Genomic DNA, 17,714 nt, shown 5'->3' on the forward strand with positions numbered 1-17,714 from the left:
GGCCCCTCAGGAAAAGATACAGAAGTTCAGAGGAGGGAAGGTCGTTCTGACTTGGGTGCATGCAGACAACTTTATGCACTGAAAGAAAGAAGAGTTGACAGCATGAAAACCAGAGCCAAGGTTGGACTCTGTGGGCTTAGGTAGATAGATCATGCCTTATTGTCCATAACCTATCAGTGGAGTTATGAGTTTAAACTCATAATCTAGACAGTGGAGAACCAGTGAAGTCTTCTAGGGAGAGAAATGACGTATTTAAAACATTACTTTAGACAGCAATGGAGTCTTGAAATGACTTCATGTCTTTCTGCCAACAAAATCTATACTTAGCCTACAATGTCACTCTCTCTGAAAACTCCCTGACTGACCTGGCCCAGGTTATCCCTTTCCAGGGCTTCCTGAGCCTACTATCAGAGATCTTCTAACACTGTTTTATTGTTATACATCCATTTTTCTCTCTAGGCTCATCAAGGGATTGGCCACTTTTGTGGGCTCAAGGATGATCATAGTATCTGACACCCAATAGTCGTGCAAAAGTGTGTGTCACTTGAAATAGGCCTGGTATAAAGACTGAAGCCAGAGTGGCACTGATGGGAATGGAAAGGTGATGGGTATAAAAGAGATCCTGAAGGAAAGCATTTCAGGGCTTGGGAATGAAGCATAAGGGAAAGGACAAATGTTCTAAAGATGATTTTCCCGCTGCCATCAGTTGAAGTCTAGTAGAGTACCAGGGAGGAGAGGAGATGGTTTCTCTTTTAGACACCTCAAGTTTGAGCTGCCAGTGGGACATCCAGGTAGAAATATTTGGGAAGAGATTGGAAATGCCAGACTCACAAAGTGGAAACAAAGACTAACTACATACTGGGATCTTTTTTGATCAGGAAGGATTTCTACCTGATTCTCCAAGAGCATTTCACACGCGAAAAAAGGTGATTATTACCTAACTTTCTACAAGTTCTCATCATATAACTGATTTCACATGTAAAAAATTTATTTTATGATTTCTCAATTTGGCAATTATTAAGCTCCTTTTTTTTTTTTTTTTTTGATATGGGCCTTCCGAGTTGTAACTTTGAACTTTGTTACATATAAGGCCTAGTCTTCTTTGGATGTTAAACCATTTGAGATGGAGATGATGATAAGCCATCAAAATAAACATCATGGATGTGTTTTAGCAATAAAAGCAAATGTCATAAGGGTGTCAGAGTTGGAAAAGCAAGCACGATTGTGGGATCCCTAAAAGCATTCCAAGATAAGGTCATAGGATCATCTTGAGCCCAGATTTTTTCATTAATGTTACTGTTTTCTAACTTTAAATGAAGTCTGATGCTGCAAAAGCTTCCTCACATTCACATTACCCCAGTCTAGTAGACAGTTCATCCTGTGATAGTATGAGACCATATAGAGCAGGGAATGGAACTTGCATTGGGCTAAACTGTGGTACTTTGGCACTGTTTGCTCGCCTAGTACTTACATGGAGCTCTGATGGTGCAGTGGTTAAGAGCTCAGCTGCTAACCAAGAGATCGGCAGTCTGAATCCACGAGCTGCTCCTTGGAACCCCTATGGCACAATTCTACTCTGTCCTATAGGGTCGCTATGGGTTGGAATTGACTTGAGGGCAACAGGTAGTAGATACATAGGTTTATAAAAACAAATATGGAATAAAGGATAGACTGGCTTGAATCTCTTGAAGAGATGGCTGTTCAAATAAATGATGAATGCAACTAATCACACTCAATGGTGTCACTCAACCTTTCTCTCTTTTCAACAGAAAAGACTGGAGCCTCACAGCAATGACTTAGTTGACCCTTATGTAAGTACTAACTCCCTAACCAACAGAGGGACACATTCAATTTTCACAGAATAAGTTGGAGGTGTGCTTCAAGAGTCCAAGAGGTGATGTTGGGTGGACATAGGGAAGTGCATGAGTGCAGAAGAGAGGCTGAACCTCTGGAAGCTGTGGACATAAAGATGTAACTGGAGCTGTGAGAGCGACTCTGATCATCTGGGGGGAGATAAGGTCTGTGGACAGAAGTCTGAGGAATTTTGTCCTTTAAGTTTGTATGGGGGAGGAGGACCTAGAAAGGAAGGAGATACAGCAGCAAAGCTGATAGAATAAACCCAGGGAGTGATGGCATAGGACCAGATGTGTTTAGAGAAGAATGGTCTGTGGCAGAGAATGGTGGACACTGTCATCCCTGCCACCTCCTGCTCCTCAACTGTGCAGTTTCCTTCCACCCACTGCTTATCTCATATTGGGCTCCCAAGATCTTCACAAGAGGTGGGAACTTCTCCAACAACCTGTGACATAGACATGTTTCTGCCTGGGATTAGAGCTACCCACCAGTTGTTCTTAAGCTGTCTCGATCTGAGAAGGTGGAACCAGGAAAGCAGTACCTGCACACGTGTCACTCAGATATTTGCTGATTCACATGTTAATTATCATGCACAAAACCACGGGGGATTCCCTTGCACCCACATGCATGGTCGCTGGCCAGTTCTTTGGCATGAACACACAGTGTCTCTGTCTCGCTCTCTTTATAGTTGATCTATAAACTCTGTTAGTTTCAATATAACAAACAGAATGTAATGCTTTCTGAGAAGTTTAATCTATCATATTAAATTCTCGGTAAATCACCCTTCCATGAGTCAGTTTAGTCATTGTGCTATAGGCAAATGGATGTAACAGGTTATTTCAGGACATTGTTTTATCTGCAGGATAAATAACATTATTCAGAGCCCTATGTAATTGTCGTCTTATGTTGCTGCTTGTCATTCCGTGTTAGGATCTCTGGTTTTATAAGGAGATCTTTTCTGGTCTGACACACAGCCCCCTCCTCCTCAACTTCACTGCAGACCGGAATGTCTTCTCTGGCATCTCCACTCAATGTTGTTCCTTAATATCTCAGGGAGACGCGCTTAAGTGCCCATGCTATACACGCAAAGGCAAGGTATTCTAGGTTGCCACTGTGTGGGCCTTTGAGGCTTTGCCAATCCCAGTGACGTGGCATTATTTCCCATTCCAGCCGGGAAACTCAGATGACTGTGAGGTGTGCCGGAAAAGGGGAAAGTTGTTCTGCTGTGACACTTGTTCAAGATCCTTTCATGAGGAGTGTCACATCCCACCTGTGGAAGTTCAGAGGTTAGTGAGACACAATCCCTGTTCCCTCCCCTCTTGTTAGGGACCACTCCTCCTGCTGTGAACACTCACCCTGCAGAGTTCTTGCTTGTGTCTAGATGGGGAAGGAGCAGGATCCTAGGGGATCGGGATCCAGAAGTGTGATCTAGAGCTGCTTAATGGGGCTGGCGCGAGAACTTAGAGCTCTCTGGTGTATCAAAGACACCTCCTCTGTGACTCTGAAGACAGTGACTGGGCCCCTTTGTCTACGTCCTGTAACTTCTTTCCTGGACATTTTGCAGCATGGACTCCTGTCCAAAAGAATTGGGAACTGAAAAGGCCAGTTGTTTGTGTTCTGTGCTTATTCAGAAAATTCAGGAAACATCACCCAGTGCCTGTATTTCACCCTGGTCCCATTAGGTTGATGAAGGCGCGAGTCCTCCAGGAGTTAACACCCACTTTCTGATACTCAGGCCTGGCAGGCAGGGATCCTTGTGCTCCCACCAGCTTAGACAGGGAAAGAAGAGATCATCACTCACCGTGACACTACCCTCTGCAGGCTGACACCACTGGCACTACCACCAAAGTAGAGGGTCATTGGTATGAGGCCCCACATGGGAGTCTAAGATACTCTAAGAGATGTCAGCCCACCACTGACACCAGTGGCGGCCATGGGAACAGTGACTGTCTCCAGGGCCTTGCCACCCATGGGAACGGTGACTGTCTCCAGGGCCTTACCCCTGCTCATTTTATGCCTGACCTCCCAGGACCCCGTGGAGCTGCATCTTCTGCAGGATGAAGGATTTTTTAGGAAGCCAGCAGTGTCAACAGGAATCTGAGATCCTGGAGAGGGAGATGTTGCCTGAGGTACAGTTGGTGAGTCAACTGCAAGCCCCAAGCCTTCTCCTTTCCCTTTACACGTGAGAAGCACAACCACACAAAGCATCAGGAGTACAGCACCCGGAGGGAGCATGCTCGTCCCAGCCATGTCTCCATCACATGGTTTTAACCACAAGCCTTGTTTTCAAGCCATTACATGTCTGTTTGCAAAAGCCGTACATGCTCAGGAACCTTCTGGATGACTGGTTTGAGTCATGGGCTCTGTCTGGGCATGGGTCGGGCTCATTCTTCCAAGCTGCTTTTCATTCACAGCCTTCTTCTTTTGCAGAAATGTGAGTTCCTCCTCTTGAAGGTCTATTGCTGTTCAGAGAGCTCCTTTTTTGCCAACATTCCGTATTATTACTATGTGAGTAATAACAACAACAAGCCATGATTACTGGCTGCTATGCACTTATGTGGCCTAGAAATTGTCATCGGTGGAATTTATGAGCTGAATCCTGTGGGACTGAGAGCACAAACTGCCAGTATCTTTACCGTGTTATATTTAATTGGACTTGATGGGAATCCATAGAAGGTAGACACTGAACTATGCTAACAGTGCTACCTTTGGCATTTTTGTCCCCAGAACAGAGAGGATCCTCAGGTCCTAAAGGAGCCCATGTGGTTGAACAAAATCAAGAAGCGGCTGAATGAGAAGAGTTACCACCGAGTGGAGGGGTTCGTGCAGGACATGCGCCTCATCTTTCAGAACCACAGAGCATCCTACAAGGTGGGGGGCTTTCCCTGCTGCCACTTCCTTTCCTTTGTATAGAGCCACTCTGCCCCCTTTTTCTGGCACCTGGGAAACTTCACAGATTTCCTCAGGCTGTAGCAAACCTGCATAAGCAAGGATTCCGGAAGCGAACGGCTTTTTCAGGTCAAGACCTAAGCTCATTGTGGCAAAGTGACAGTGAGCCAGCTGGTTTCACTGCACCCAGAAGCCCAGGCCTCTGAGAGTTCCTTCTGCTCTTCAGAGGTGGCTGGATCCCTGAGGGGCCAGTAGAGGATGTCCTGCTCCTGCAACTAAGGACAGGAGAATTGCGGGTTAAAGTCATAGAGCACTTCTCTCCCTCCAAATACACTGCATCGGACTTCTCAGAGCTCTCAAAGACCAGATTCTGTTACATGTGAATATCCCAGTGATGGTCCCTGTAGCTACAGGGCTCATCTGAGGGATGGACGTGACCATGGGAAAATGATAGAGGCCATAGATTTTACTTTAGACACTTCCGTACTGCCTGAATTGTTAAAACGAACACTGTGTTTTTATAGTTCTCACAAAAATAAGTAAACAATACGCCTCAAGCAGTCTAGTTAATAGGAACTACTCATACCCTCAGGGAACAGAAGTTACTTTCAGCCTGATGAGCGTTTGAGTTTTACCTAACGTAACTCTCAGTTAACACTGAGGGTATTTAACACGAGGGTCCTGATCGTTCCGAACTGGAGGGTGTCTAAGGACCCTAACAATGAGTGTCATTATTTTCGTCTTTTTATTCTTTTTAGTACAAGGACTTTGGCCAAATGGGATTGAGGCTGGAGGCCGAATTTGAGAAGAATTTCAAGGAAGTGTTTGCTATTCAGAAAACAAATGAGAAGAGTTCACTGGTGTAATGAATAATGGAGGTGTCCTGGCCAAATGCCCTTTTCTGGGCAGGCCTTCCCATCCACTGCTGCTGAGTGTTGGCCGCTAACACTGCCCCTCCCACAATTGCCCTGGGCCAAGTGGAATCAGCTTCACCTGGAGGTTATGCCCCCTTGCTTCATGGTGGAACCAATGATGTGGTGTGATCCGTGCTCTTGGGCACCCTGTGAAATCAGCCTGGTGCTATCTCCAGATGCAGCCAGATTCCTGCTTAGCTTTTCCCCCCACCTATCATACTTCCCTCACGCCCCATCTGAGAGAACTCTTCTAATAAATCACTTGCTTAAGATACTTCATCGCACTCTCTGCTTCACTTCTTTGAACTCTCTGCTTCTAGGGAACCCAGCCAAAGAAAGTTGGTAGCCGAAATGATCCTAGAAAGCACACTCTTAGAATGGGCTTCTGGAATAGAATCAATCACACTCTCCAGCCAGATGGGAGAGTGTTGATGGTCCTTGGGGTGCGGTAACAGTACAGTTGCCAAGGATTTGACCTGTAGTAAACTGGACAGGTGAAGGGGATAAGTAGCTGGTACAATTGTCTTCCATTTAAGAAGTAAGGGATAAATAGTAACTATAAGAGCTTTGGACTTGTGTGGCTTTTGATTTGCTGGAAAGAGCAGATAGCAGGCTTAGATCTATTCATGTTGTCATGTGCCGTAGAGTCGGTTTCGACTCATGGCAACCCTACAGGACAGAGTAGAACTGCCCCATAGGATTTCCAAGGAGCGACTGGTGGATTCCAGCTGGTGACCTTTCAGTTAGCAGCCGAACTCTTAACCACTGTGCCACCAGAGCTCCAATGTTATTATTAGATGCCCTCAAGTCACTTCCAACTCACAGCGACCTCGTGTACAACAGAACAAAACACTGCCTGATCTTGCCCCATCCTCACAATTGTTGCTGTGTTTGACCCTGTTGTTGCAGCTACTGTGTCAATCCGTCTCGTTGAGGGTCTTCCTCTTTTTCATTGACACTCTACCAAGCATGACATCCTTCTCCAAGAACTGATCCCTCCTGATAACTTGTCCAAAGTATGTGACATAGTCTTGCCGCCCTTGCTTCTAAGGAGCATTCTGGCTGTATTTCTTCCAAGAGAGATTTGTTCATTCTTCTGGCAGTCCATGGTATGTTCAGTGTTCTTCACCAACACCATAATTCAAGGGCATCAATTCTTTTTCCATCTTCCTTATCACCCTGCTTTTGCGTGCATATGAAGTGATTGAAAACATCGTGGCTTGGGTCAGGTGCACCTTAGTCTTTAAGGTGACATCTTTGCTTTTCAACACTTTAAAAAGGTCTTTTGCAGCAGCCTTACCCAATGCGATGCTTCTTTTGATTTCTTGACTGCTGCTTCCATGAGTGCTGATTATGGATCCAAGTAAAATGAAATCTTTAACAACTTCAAACTTTTCTCCATTTATCATGATGTTGCTTATTGGTCCAGTTGTGAGGACTTTCGTTTTCTTTATGTTGAGGTGTAATCCACACTAAAGGCTGTGGTCTTTGATCTTCATCAGTAAGTACATCAAGTCCTCTTCACTTTCAGCAGGCAAGGTTGTTCGTCTGCATAACACAGGTTGTTAATGAGTCTTCCTTCAATCCTGATGCCCCGTTCTTCTTCAGATAGTTCAGCATCTTGGGTTATTTGTTCAGCATACAGATTGAATAAGTAGGATGAAAGGATACAACCCTGATGCATGCCTTTCCTGATTTTAAACCACTCAGTATCCCCTTGTACTATTCAAACGACTGCTTCTTAGTCTACATACAGGTTTTTCATGAGCACAATTAAGTGTTCTTGAATTCCCATTCTTCACAATGTCTGTTATGATCCACACAGTTGAACGCTTTTGCGTAGGCAATAAAACACAGGTAAACATCTTTCTGGTATTCTCTGCTTTCAGCCAAGATCCATCTGACATCAGCGGTGATATTCCTCATTCCATGTCCTCATTTGAATCTGGCTTGAATTTCTGGCAGTTCCCTGTCGGTGTACGGCTGTAATTGTTTTTGAATGATCTTCAGCAAAATTTTACTTGTGTGTGATATTAACGATAATGTTCAATAATTTCCGCATCCGGTCTCTCATGCAATCTCTGACATTGTTTATGTTACCAAGGCCATATTTTCCAAATACTGATCCTTCTTTGTTTCCAACTTTTGCATTCCAATCACCAGTAATTATCAATGCATCTGGATCAATTTCAGACTTTAGAAGTTGGTAAAAATCTTCAATTTCTCCATCTTTGGCATTAGACCTATTAAGAACAACCATCAAAGGCCTTCCTGGGCAGCACTTAAAGAGACCTCTATACCTACAACTGGAAGGCAAACAGTAAAAAGGATCTGGCACAGGTCCTAATTTTCAGAATGGAAGAACTTCAGAGAAGACTGAATTCTAAGGTTAGAGTGGTCTCTTATGCCAAGTCAGGGCCTGATAAAGAGGTAGCAGGGCCCTGAAACTTGAAACAGTGATAACTGGGTTGATGCAAATGAGAATGTTGGCCTCTAGATCCCCCTGAACCCATTGGTCCTACAGAAGTGTCCCTTGCCCCTTGTTAGAAGATAGAGTTACCATGCCATCCTGGTTGAATGAAGACTGGACCTTCTACAATACATTGGTCCAATATAATGATGACTATATATTAATTAATATATATTAATTGCTTGGCTGCTAACTGAAAGGTTCACAGTTTGAACCTGCCCAGCAACTCCTCAGGAGAAAGACCTGGTGATCTGTTCCTGTAAAGTCTTTATGAGTTGAAATTGACTCAATGGCACCTAACAACACAACATATGTTAATTAGTCCCAATGGGCAAGAAGGGTCAAGTTATTCTGAATGCCTTGTTAAATCATATGCACTCCAGATGTTGGGAAATAAATCTTACAATCCTGCCATATGGGTGAAACTTTTAGGGATTCAGTGGACTGAGTCATGTCAAGATATTTCTTCCAAAGTGAAGGCTAAGCTATTCAACCGTGTACCTCCTACCACCAAGAAAGAAGTACAATGCTTGGTAGGCCTCTCCAGGCAAGAATAACAACCATGACTGATAATTCGAAGAAATGTTTCTAGCCTTTGTAGTGTGTGTGCTATCTTAATAAACACAATGTGCTATAACCAATGTTTTCAATTAATGATATATTTTGGACATTGTTACGTGTCAATAAACATAGCTGTTTATCATCCCTATCATAGCATTCATTTTCATCAAGCCCCAATTGCAGTTTGCTCTTTTTGGTTATTTTTGATGTCATAAGAAGTACTAGAAGAAGTACAACCAGAATGCTCCTTAGAAGCAGGGATGGCAAGACTATATCTCACATACTTTGGACATGTCAGGAGGGATCAGTTCTTGGAGAAGGACATCATGCTTGGTAAAGTACAGGGTCAGCGAAAAAGAGGAAGATCCTCAATGAGATGGATTGACACAGTGGCTGCAACAATGGGCTCAATCATAATGATTGTAAGGATGGCAGTGTTTTGTTCACGGTACATAGGGCTGCTGTGAGTCAGAACCGGTTTGATGGCATCTGACAACAACAATAACAAAGAAGTACTGATTTGAACTCGCAGCAGCATAGCCTAGTGTTAAGAGCAGACCCTCTGAAGATGGCCCATGTAGGTGGAAACCCAGGTCCTCCACTTACTGGCTGTGTGTCCTTGTGCAGGTTACTTGTGTGCCCATGCATTGGTTTCACCTGTGGAATGGGGTACTAAGAGTACAGAGTTCATTGGATTATCATGAGGATTAATGAGTTAATACATGTTGTGCACTTAGTACCTGGCCCTGTGAGCAATAAATAAATAGACAGCCAAGGGCAAAGGAAGAGGACTAAGATCTGTCAGTACAGTTTATCTGGACGCAGAGAGGCGGGGTGTTTGCTGTAATGCTGGAGTGACTGGCTGCGTTCTGACACTTGGGGTAGTGAGGCTATGTCCCCAGGAGCTGCAGGAGGACTTGGGCCTCTTATCGCCCATGGCTACCTCTTATCACTGCAAGGTCTCAAGGCTCTTTTAGGGGGCCTCTCAGTCTGAATCTCCCCTTTGGCTCCTTTGGTCATCAGCGAGCACCCTGGTCTGCTGTGCTGGAGAGAAGAGTCTTCTGGCAGGGAGGTTGGGGAAGGAAGCAGATTCTCCAGCTCCCTCAGTGTAAACCAGGGTGGATGACTTCCCTGGGAGGCTTCTCACGGCCTCAGAATCTGTGTCCAGGACCTGAAGTTTTCATTGTGTTTCCTACTAAGCCACACTCTCACTTGTACAGAAACCAACCAAACTGCTCGCCGTCGAGTTGATTCTGACTCACAGCGACCCTATAGGACACAGTAGAACTACCCCATAGGGTTTCCAAGTTGCAGCTGGTGGATTCCAACTGCTGACCATTTGGTTAGCAGCCAAGTTCTCAACCACTGTGCCACCAGGGCTCCTACCTAACAGAAAGGTGCCCACAATAAATGCTCTTTTTAGTTCTTATTGGTATATTGTCATCCCACAGATTGGTGGCCCGAGTGCCATTTGCCTTATTGGTGGCTTGTATTACCAGATCATATTTCTGAAAATCCATATTACCAACCAAAAATTTAAACACAGTCACTTAGTAAGCATGCACTCCGATACTGAAAACACATGCCATCAAAACAATTTTTAAATAAATAAAAATTTAGTAAAAAAGGGTTTAAACATCAATTCAACGCCATCGGTTTTTGCAGCTTGTTTAATGTTTTTAAATGCTTTAAATTACTTGTGGTGGAGTAAAGCCCCTGTGCCTGGGACGGCCGTGGAGACTACCCGCAGCTGTGGTTAGCCCTGGGTCTAGGACCCTCTGTGCAAGGAGGTTCAGCCTGGAGGAGGGTGCAGAAGGCAGGTCACCCCAGGGGCCCTGGGCAGAAGGAAAATCTCTGGTGCTTGGGAAGACAACCGGGCTCTTGAGAGGATGTAAAGGGGCCAAGTAACAGGGCCTCCCTCACAATTTGAACCAAAATTTCTGTGTCTAGGCCACAAGCCTGTTTATGTGCCCATGAACAGCTAAATATCGAAATTATCCCAGAACCCAATCCTCCAGTCAGATAACTTTAATTTAGGAAGAAATAATGACACTTCTACTACTAATTTTGAGGCGTTTGGATGTTTGTAATTAAGAAGAAAGATTTTTGCTTTCTGTTTCCCCAAACGCGCAACAGAACCCAGTCTAAGGAGACTGTAATACCAGCCTTGACCAAAAGAGGGAGATGTAGACTGCTGCAGTGAGTAGGGTGGTCTGGGTTCTGAGTTGATGGTGATGGGAATGGGTGTTAATATGCAAATCTGAAAGAAGCTCTCACTTGATAAGAGAAATGCCATGGAAGTAAGGGGCTCTTCCCTTGCTTTGTGTCCCACTGATGTGTTTCTGGCTAGTCTCACTGGCTAGTGGGTGGTCATGGGGAAGACGCACAAGGTGGAATCAGTGGGTCTCCAGGAGTGGGGTGCTGACCACCTGTGACCAGGGCTCAGGGGGATGTCTGTCCTCGTCCAGTTCCGGATGCCACAGCACCCATCCTTCCTGAGGTTGATCCCAGGCTTAAACTGAAGGGCTGTGGGTGATGGTGCTGAGTTGGGGTGCGGGGCCTTGGGCAGCCAGCCCCCTTCCTCCTCAAGCAGCACAAGCAATGTGAGTGTCCTTGGGAGTCTCTCTCCCCGATGGCCCCGAGACCCACAGAAGGTGGCCTGCATGGACTGCTTGTGTCCCCAGTGCTCCCTTCTCTTCCTCACTTGCCACAGCCCCTCACCCTTTACCCTTTCTCCCTCTGCTGTGGTGTCTCTTCCCATCCCCCTTTCCAAGGACCCGCTCTTGTGCAGAAATAATCAGCCTTCCACCCCCAACAAGCCCCCCGGTAGCTTGTCCACTTTGCAGCCTCAGGTATCAAAAGCTCCCCTACCCCTTAGCCAGTCGCTGAGGTTGTGCGGAGAGGGGGCAAGCTCTGTCTCACTCCATCCCTAGAAGCTGAAATACTGCCACAAAATGCCTCTATGCCCACAGGACAACTGCATCCTGGACATGTCATTGAAAGGGGCCGCGAGCCCTGTCCCCCTCACCCATCTGGGGCCCAGGTGAAGAGAAACTGAGGACAGAGCCAGATACCCACGTGCTTGGCCAAACTGCATTCGTCTTCCCCACCTAAGTTACAAACCAATGGGAGGCAGACAAAGAGGTAGACCGAAGAGAATCAAAATATCATCTTTATTCCTGATGAAAGCTGGATTGCTGGAAGTGGCTTAGAAGTGTGGCAACAAAGAGAACCCTACAGCAGAACCCCAGAACTGGGCTTATTCACAGTTCAGCCTGCTCTAACCAGCAACGGCCCCCAAGTGGGTGCCTGTCCCGTGCTCATTGGCTTGGTCTCTGCAGGCAGTGTGACCCCCAGGGCGCACCAAGGAGCCAACTTGCCCCCTCCTGTCAAGTTTCCAATCAGAGAAGTCTTCCCCAGTGGTACAGAGGGACCAGGACTGTCATGCAAGTTGGTGTCCCACCTCCTGGAAGGAAACATTGGAGAAATCTCGGTGCCTGCTATTCTCTGTCTCTCCGCCCACAGAGGATGCCCGCCTCTCTGTCCCCAGGCCACAGTGACTGCTGCCACCACTGCCTCCTACTGTGTCTCAGGATAAACCTCTGGTCGCCAGGATGGAGGCTCACCCCACGGTGCAGACGTCTGAACCGCAGCTGCTCTTAGTTACTGTGACGGGTCGGATCATCTGCCCTGGAGTCCTCACTCCCTCAGTGGCTGCTTCTCCCACTTTTGAGTTTTCCAGGCCTCGGGCTGCTTGAGCTACTTCGGTGACCGCAGACAAGTTCCCTGTCGCCACTGTTCAGGCAGCCATGGAGAATGCCCCAGGCATTCCCTGACTTCCTTCTAGTCCATCCAGCAGAGTTTTTAGGTGTTTAACCTGCTTCTTAAGTGGGCCCTGTCCCTTCTCAACCTGAGTCGCTCTGATGTTGTTTGCTGGATCAAAGAAACTTTGCTTTCTCCACAGAGATCTACGGATTCCACAGACACTGCTGTTGCTCTTGTGGACTGTGGAGTGTGCCTGGCTTTCTCTGACCCCAAAATAAATGTCTCCTTCCCCTCTGCCAGGAGCAGCCCCAATGTGGGGTGCCCACCTCCCTGAAGGCCACCCCTGTGGATCCCTCCCAACCCCCGCTGTTAATTGGCCTCTATTCCAGGTGCTGATTTAGGGGGCTTAAAGGGGCCACTATGAGTCGGAAACGACTAGACGGCAACGGGTCTGGGTTTTTTTGTTTGTTTTTTAGCTGGCCAGGGAAATGCTGGCACATTTAGGCAGTGCCCAGCACAGCGTGGCCCCGGTCAGCCTACTGCCTCAGGGCAAAGAGGAGAGAGGTGGGCCCAGAGCCAGTAGTTGTGCTGTGTGGTGGACATTGTGTCTGGGCAGCAATGCCTCGTGGAGGCTGGAGGCAGAGGAGAGCTGGGTCCAAAACAGGCCCAGCTTACTGCCCCATCTGCCCTACAAATGACAGGCCAGGGTGTGACAGAGACACAGAGCGAGAAAGAGAGGGAGACCCACGTGCGTGCAGTGCCCGGTAGGCAGTGCCCCTGCCCACTAGTTAAAGATGTCCTCATCCGTGTCCTGGAATCTGTCCCAACCAGGCTGCTGCTCCCTCCTTTGGGAGAAAGAAAGAGTGGATGTGGTGAGAAGGGTGACACCTCCTGCCCCCCGTACATTGGACAAAAACCTTATGATCAACCTGAAGAAGTAGGATTAAGTGGGACACGATCTGGAAAGTTTCTCTCTGGAGCACTCTCTGCTCTGGCTCAGGAGGCCTCACCTGCTTCCTGCTTCCATCCCCCGCCCATCTCGAGCCCTGAATTCCACACCTCCAGGCTCCCACCGCCCCGCCTCTGCTGCACAGTTCTGAGTAGAGATGTGGTCCCTGTGGGGGTCTTACGGCCTCAATCTCATGTTCCGTTTGCCCCCATTCCCTTCATCTTCAGTTTTACGCTGTCGTGGAGTGGTCCTCTGGGTCTCTTCTTGTCCTTTGTGGAAAGATAACAGAATGTGACCCCAGAGGGGCTCAACCTGCCCTTCACCATCTAGGTCACCTGGGTTCCAGCCTCCATCCCCACCCAGTGAGAAGCCTTTCCTTCGGCAACATCTCAGGGGCTTCTTTGATGCTCAGGTGTCCTCTCCTCACTCCTGCCGCAGTTGTGAAGCTGCCTGTATTCGAGACACCTTGAAACCTTGCACTGAACTTGTTAAAACACATTCACCAGCTTGGTTCCAGCCTCTCGCACCAGGCCTGGGACAGGTCTCTCTCTTGCCCAAGCTGCTTTCTGCAAATGCCAAGGCCCTCCTCCCCGAGTGATAACGCAGGGCACTTCAGCCGTCCCCAGCCCTGTGTCCAAATGCCAGGCACTAACTTGCCCAGTCAGGGCTCAGCAATGTGTAGGGCAGCCAGTGGGCCAGAGAAAGGGTGATATTTCTGGCTTTCTCTTTTTCTCTACACTGCCATCCTGGCAAGAGGAAGGAGCAACAGTGACAGACCCCAGAGGGTGGCCCACATTGACTTATACACTGGCCACCCTAGGAGGCAGAGACAGCTGTGGGCACTTTTGGTTCAAACAGATTTTTTTTTTTTTTTCCTCTGTCTTTACACAAACAAGTGGGCTCCCTGGAGCTGGCCCCGGCTCCCCTTGGGGGCTGCCCCTTCCCTGGTCCTCCAGGCCTGGGTAGCGAATTTCCCTCCTCCATCCCAGCTGCCAAATTCCGTAAAAGCCCAGAACTGCCCTGGAGTTAAAGGAGGTAGGAGACAGTGTCTGTACAGCCCGTCCATCACACATTTGAGTAAATACTTTCAGTTTCTTTTCCCCCCATTCGGGTGGAGACATCAGACTTCCTGCTCAGGCCCGGCAGGCACACTAGACACAGGCTGCAAGTTGGGGCGGCTCAAATCTCCAGCAGGGCCAGGGTGGATGATGGCAGGTAGAGGCAGCCACCTCAGCACCAGGTGAGTCTGTCTCACTTTCTTCATCGTCCTTCTCTTGGGCAAGGTTGCTGCTTGAGTGTGGGGGACGAGCACTCCGTGTACAATGTATTAAGATAAAAGAATACTTCATGGGGAAATCGGGGGTTTTAAACCACAGCAGGACAGCTGATAGGGAAGCCCAGCTGCTTTTAGACTTATTGTCGTATTTACTTTATCTTAAATAGATTCACTTGCCTTGTTAAAAAATAAATAAAGTGACCCAGAAGGTTACAGATGAATTCCACTTGCACCGTGAGACTGTAAAACACAGTTCTCGTGTGCTTTACATCTGCTGACGCCGTTCTAGCTTTCTTTCAGGGAAAGTTTCCTTTCTAGCATCTTTTTCAATTTTTCAAGTGTTCTTTTTCAATTTAGGGGTAAAACTATACACACGTTGTAGCAACTTTATCCTTCATAGCTTTCATCTGCCTCTAGATGCTTTCATTTCTTTAGTTTTTTCCTTTGAGTTCATAATGATGGCCTCACACGTTTCCTCTAAGCCAATTAGGTGATTTTTAGTAGGTTTTTGTCTGTTTCTTGTGATTTCTAATCTGTTAAAGAAGTGGTTGTGTTTTATGAGGTTTTTAGAGGTTGACAGTTTGAATCCGCCAGGCGCTCCTTGGAAACCCTATGGGGCAGTTCTACTCTGTCCTATAGGGTCACCATGAGTTGGAATCGACTCGATGGCAGTGGGTTTTTTTTTGTTTTGTTTTGTTTCCTTTTTTTTTTGGCAATATGGAGACAGGTAAAGACATAAACCCACAGGGCTCGATGGACTGGTAGGGATAAAATTTGAATGGGTTCAAGAGAGATTGAAAGATGAAGTAGTGGAGATGATGAATATAGAAAACAATTTCAAGGGGCTTTGCTAGAAAGTGGGGAGTGACGTGTAGGGAGATTTTTAAGTGGGCGATAGTTAAGCATGCCTGTGTCTTTAAAGGAACATTTCAGTAAAGAAGAAAAAATTGGTGGGCCATGAGAGTGGGGGCGGGGGATGATCTCTGGGCAGACGATAGGAAGCAGTGCCCCAGTGGGGGTGCTACCTTTAGACTGCAGCGGGTTAATCGGCAGTCACCACTATCTTTATGTTACAATTGGCAATCTTTCATCTCTTTTTCTCTGGATTCTACGTTTTGTGAAGTTTTCTCAGCTCTATCTTTCACTCCTTCTTGTTGTTGTTAGTTGCCATCAAGTCAGCTCCAATTTATGGCAACCCCATGTACAACAGAACAAAACATTGCCCAGTCCTGTACCATCTTCACAATCATTAGTATGTTTGAGTCCATTTTTGCAGTCACTGTGTATTCTGAGTGACTTCCAACCCAGGGAGCTCATCTTCCAGCACTGTATCAAGCAATAGTCTGTTGTGATCCATAGGCTTTCACTGGCTAATTTTCAGAAGTAGAGTGCCAGGCCTTTTTCTCTAGTCTATCTTAGTCTGGAAGCGCCACGAAACCTATCCACCATGGGTGACCCTGCTGGTATTTGAAATACCAATGGCATAGCTTCCAGCATCATAGTGACATGAAGTCACCACAGTACAACAAAATGACAGACTGGTGGTGGTCACTCCTAGTAATTTTTAAATTTCTGTCATTATACTTTTCTTTTCTCAAAGCTCTTTATTGTTTTTCTTTTTTTAATAGCATCTTGTTCTTTTTAATGAATCTAATATTTCCTCTCATAGTAATGAGGGTGATAACTAAAAGGTTCTGTTTTTGTTTTTTAATTTCCTTTCTTTCTTCCAAGGTCCTTCTAAGGGTTGGTTTCTTCCCAATTCCTGTCCTATCATTTACCAAAGTTTCTCTCAAGTGTTTGCTGAATGCCTATTCACACTTAAGAATGAAACTAAAAACAGATTAGGAGCTCTGTGTAAGCAGTGCTTCTCGTTGACTGGTGAACCCTGCTGTGCCCAGTGTTGGCTCCTAGCCCTGTCTACTGAAGTAATGGTGCCTCCAATTCCTGATGCCACGCAGAGATCCAAGCCATAACTCAGATGGCTTCTTTTCAAAGGACCACATTTTGGTTTTACTGATCAACTGCTTTTATTTTCTCTTTGAGCCTTAATTAGATCCTGCTTTCTTTTTTTTTTTTTCTATATGCATCGTCTTTGCTAATTCTTTATGTTAACTTTTTTTTTTTGAGGGTGTAGATGAACTTGTTTTCTTTTTGTAATACCTTGATTGAAAACATAATTTACTCGTCAGTGTTTCTTGTTTTCTAATAAATGCAATTTAGGCCATGCATGTTCATCTTGCCACTTTGGAAACATCCAGGGTTTTTGTATGTGGTATTTTCATTGGAGTTTATTTCTTAGCCACTTGTCATTCCTAGTTTGATTTTCTCTTTAACCTAAGAAGTGTCTCAGTGAAGCTTCTAAAATTTCTTAGTGGATAGATTGGGGGAAGATCTTCTTTTGTCCTTTTGTTGTTTTCTTATCTCATCGTGCTTAGAAAATATGTTGGATAAGATTTACCATTTTCAGAGTCTAGTTATTTCTTTGTGGCCTAATACATGGTCATTTTTGAGACTATTCCATGTTGGAAAAGCAATATAGTATAGTGATTAAGAGTGTGGTATCTGATGTCGGACCAGGGATGGAAGGTTCTGAATCTCAGCTTTGCCACCATTGCTGTAGAGCTGGGACAAGCCTTAATTTCCTCATCTGTGAAATGGAAACATTAACAGTACCCATTTTATAAAGGGGTCATGAGGAGGTATCTTAGGGTGAGTTCTCTAGAGAAGCAAAACCAGTAGAGCATATAAATATATATAGAGAGAGACTTATGTCAAGGAAATGGCTCACGAGTGGCTCTGTGGGGGAAAAACCTGGTCTGCTCCCGTAAAGGTTATACGCTAGAAAACTCTATGAGGCAGTAGTTCTACTCTGTTACATGGGGTCACTATGAGTTGGAATCAACTTAAAGGCACCTAACAACAACAACATCCAGTTAAGTTTCTCTATATTTTATAAGTCAGTTTATTCCATTAACACTGATTTTGATCACCATTGTGTTTGTATTTATTCTTGGTATCTTAGCTCTAATTTCACAC

The 17,714-nt window shown here is 46.0% G+C and overlaps 2 protein-coding genes across 8 annotated transcripts in view; both read left to right on the forward strand.

The window, feature by feature from the left end:
• LOC126078185 (nuclear body protein SP140-like protein) overlaps window positions 1–5,936 on the forward strand; it is a 32,018-nt gene extending 26,082 nt beyond the window's left edge. Inside the window, exons 10-16 of the mRNA XM_049888410.1 lie at window positions 879–926; window positions 1,770–1,811; window positions 3,025–3,140; window positions 3,884–3,992; window positions 4,285–4,362; window positions 4,582–4,725; window positions 5,502–5,936. Coding sequence (XP_049744367.1) covers window positions 879–926; window positions 1,770–1,811; window positions 3,025–3,140; window positions 3,884–3,992; window positions 4,285–4,362; window positions 4,582–4,725; window positions 5,502–5,609 — 645 coding nt within the window. The 3' untranslated portion in view covers window positions 5,610–5,936. The remainder of the gene's footprint in view (window positions 1–878; window positions 927–1,769; window positions 1,812–3,024; window positions 3,141–3,883; window positions 3,993–4,284; window positions 4,363–4,581; window positions 4,726–5,501) is intronic.
• An 8,573-nt stretch (window positions 5,937–14,509) lies between these two features.
• The window catches only part of SP100 (SP100 nuclear antigen), a 96,551-nt gene continuing 93,346 nt past the window's right edge, over window positions 14,510–17,714 (forward strand). For 2 of the 7 annotated variants that reach the window (XM_049888401.1, XM_049888402.1), the window contains exon 1: window positions 14,513–14,642. In XM_049888401.1, coding sequence (XP_049744358.1) covers window positions 14,608–14,642 — 35 coding nt within the window. In that variant the 5' untranslated portion in view covers window positions 14,513–14,607. Of the gene's footprint in view, window positions 14,643–17,714 lie in introns of all 7 variants that reach the window. The other 5 variants (XM_049888403.1, XM_049888405.1, XM_049888406.1 and 2 more) reach the window with 4 other exon arrangements.

This window comes from Elephas maximus, chromosome 6, assembly GCF_024166365.1.
Source record: "Elephas maximus indicus isolate mEleMax1 chromosome 6, mEleMax1 primary haplotype, whole genome shotgun sequence".
NCBI lineage: Eukaryota > Metazoa > Chordata > Mammalia > Proboscidea > Elephantidae > Elephas > Elephas maximus.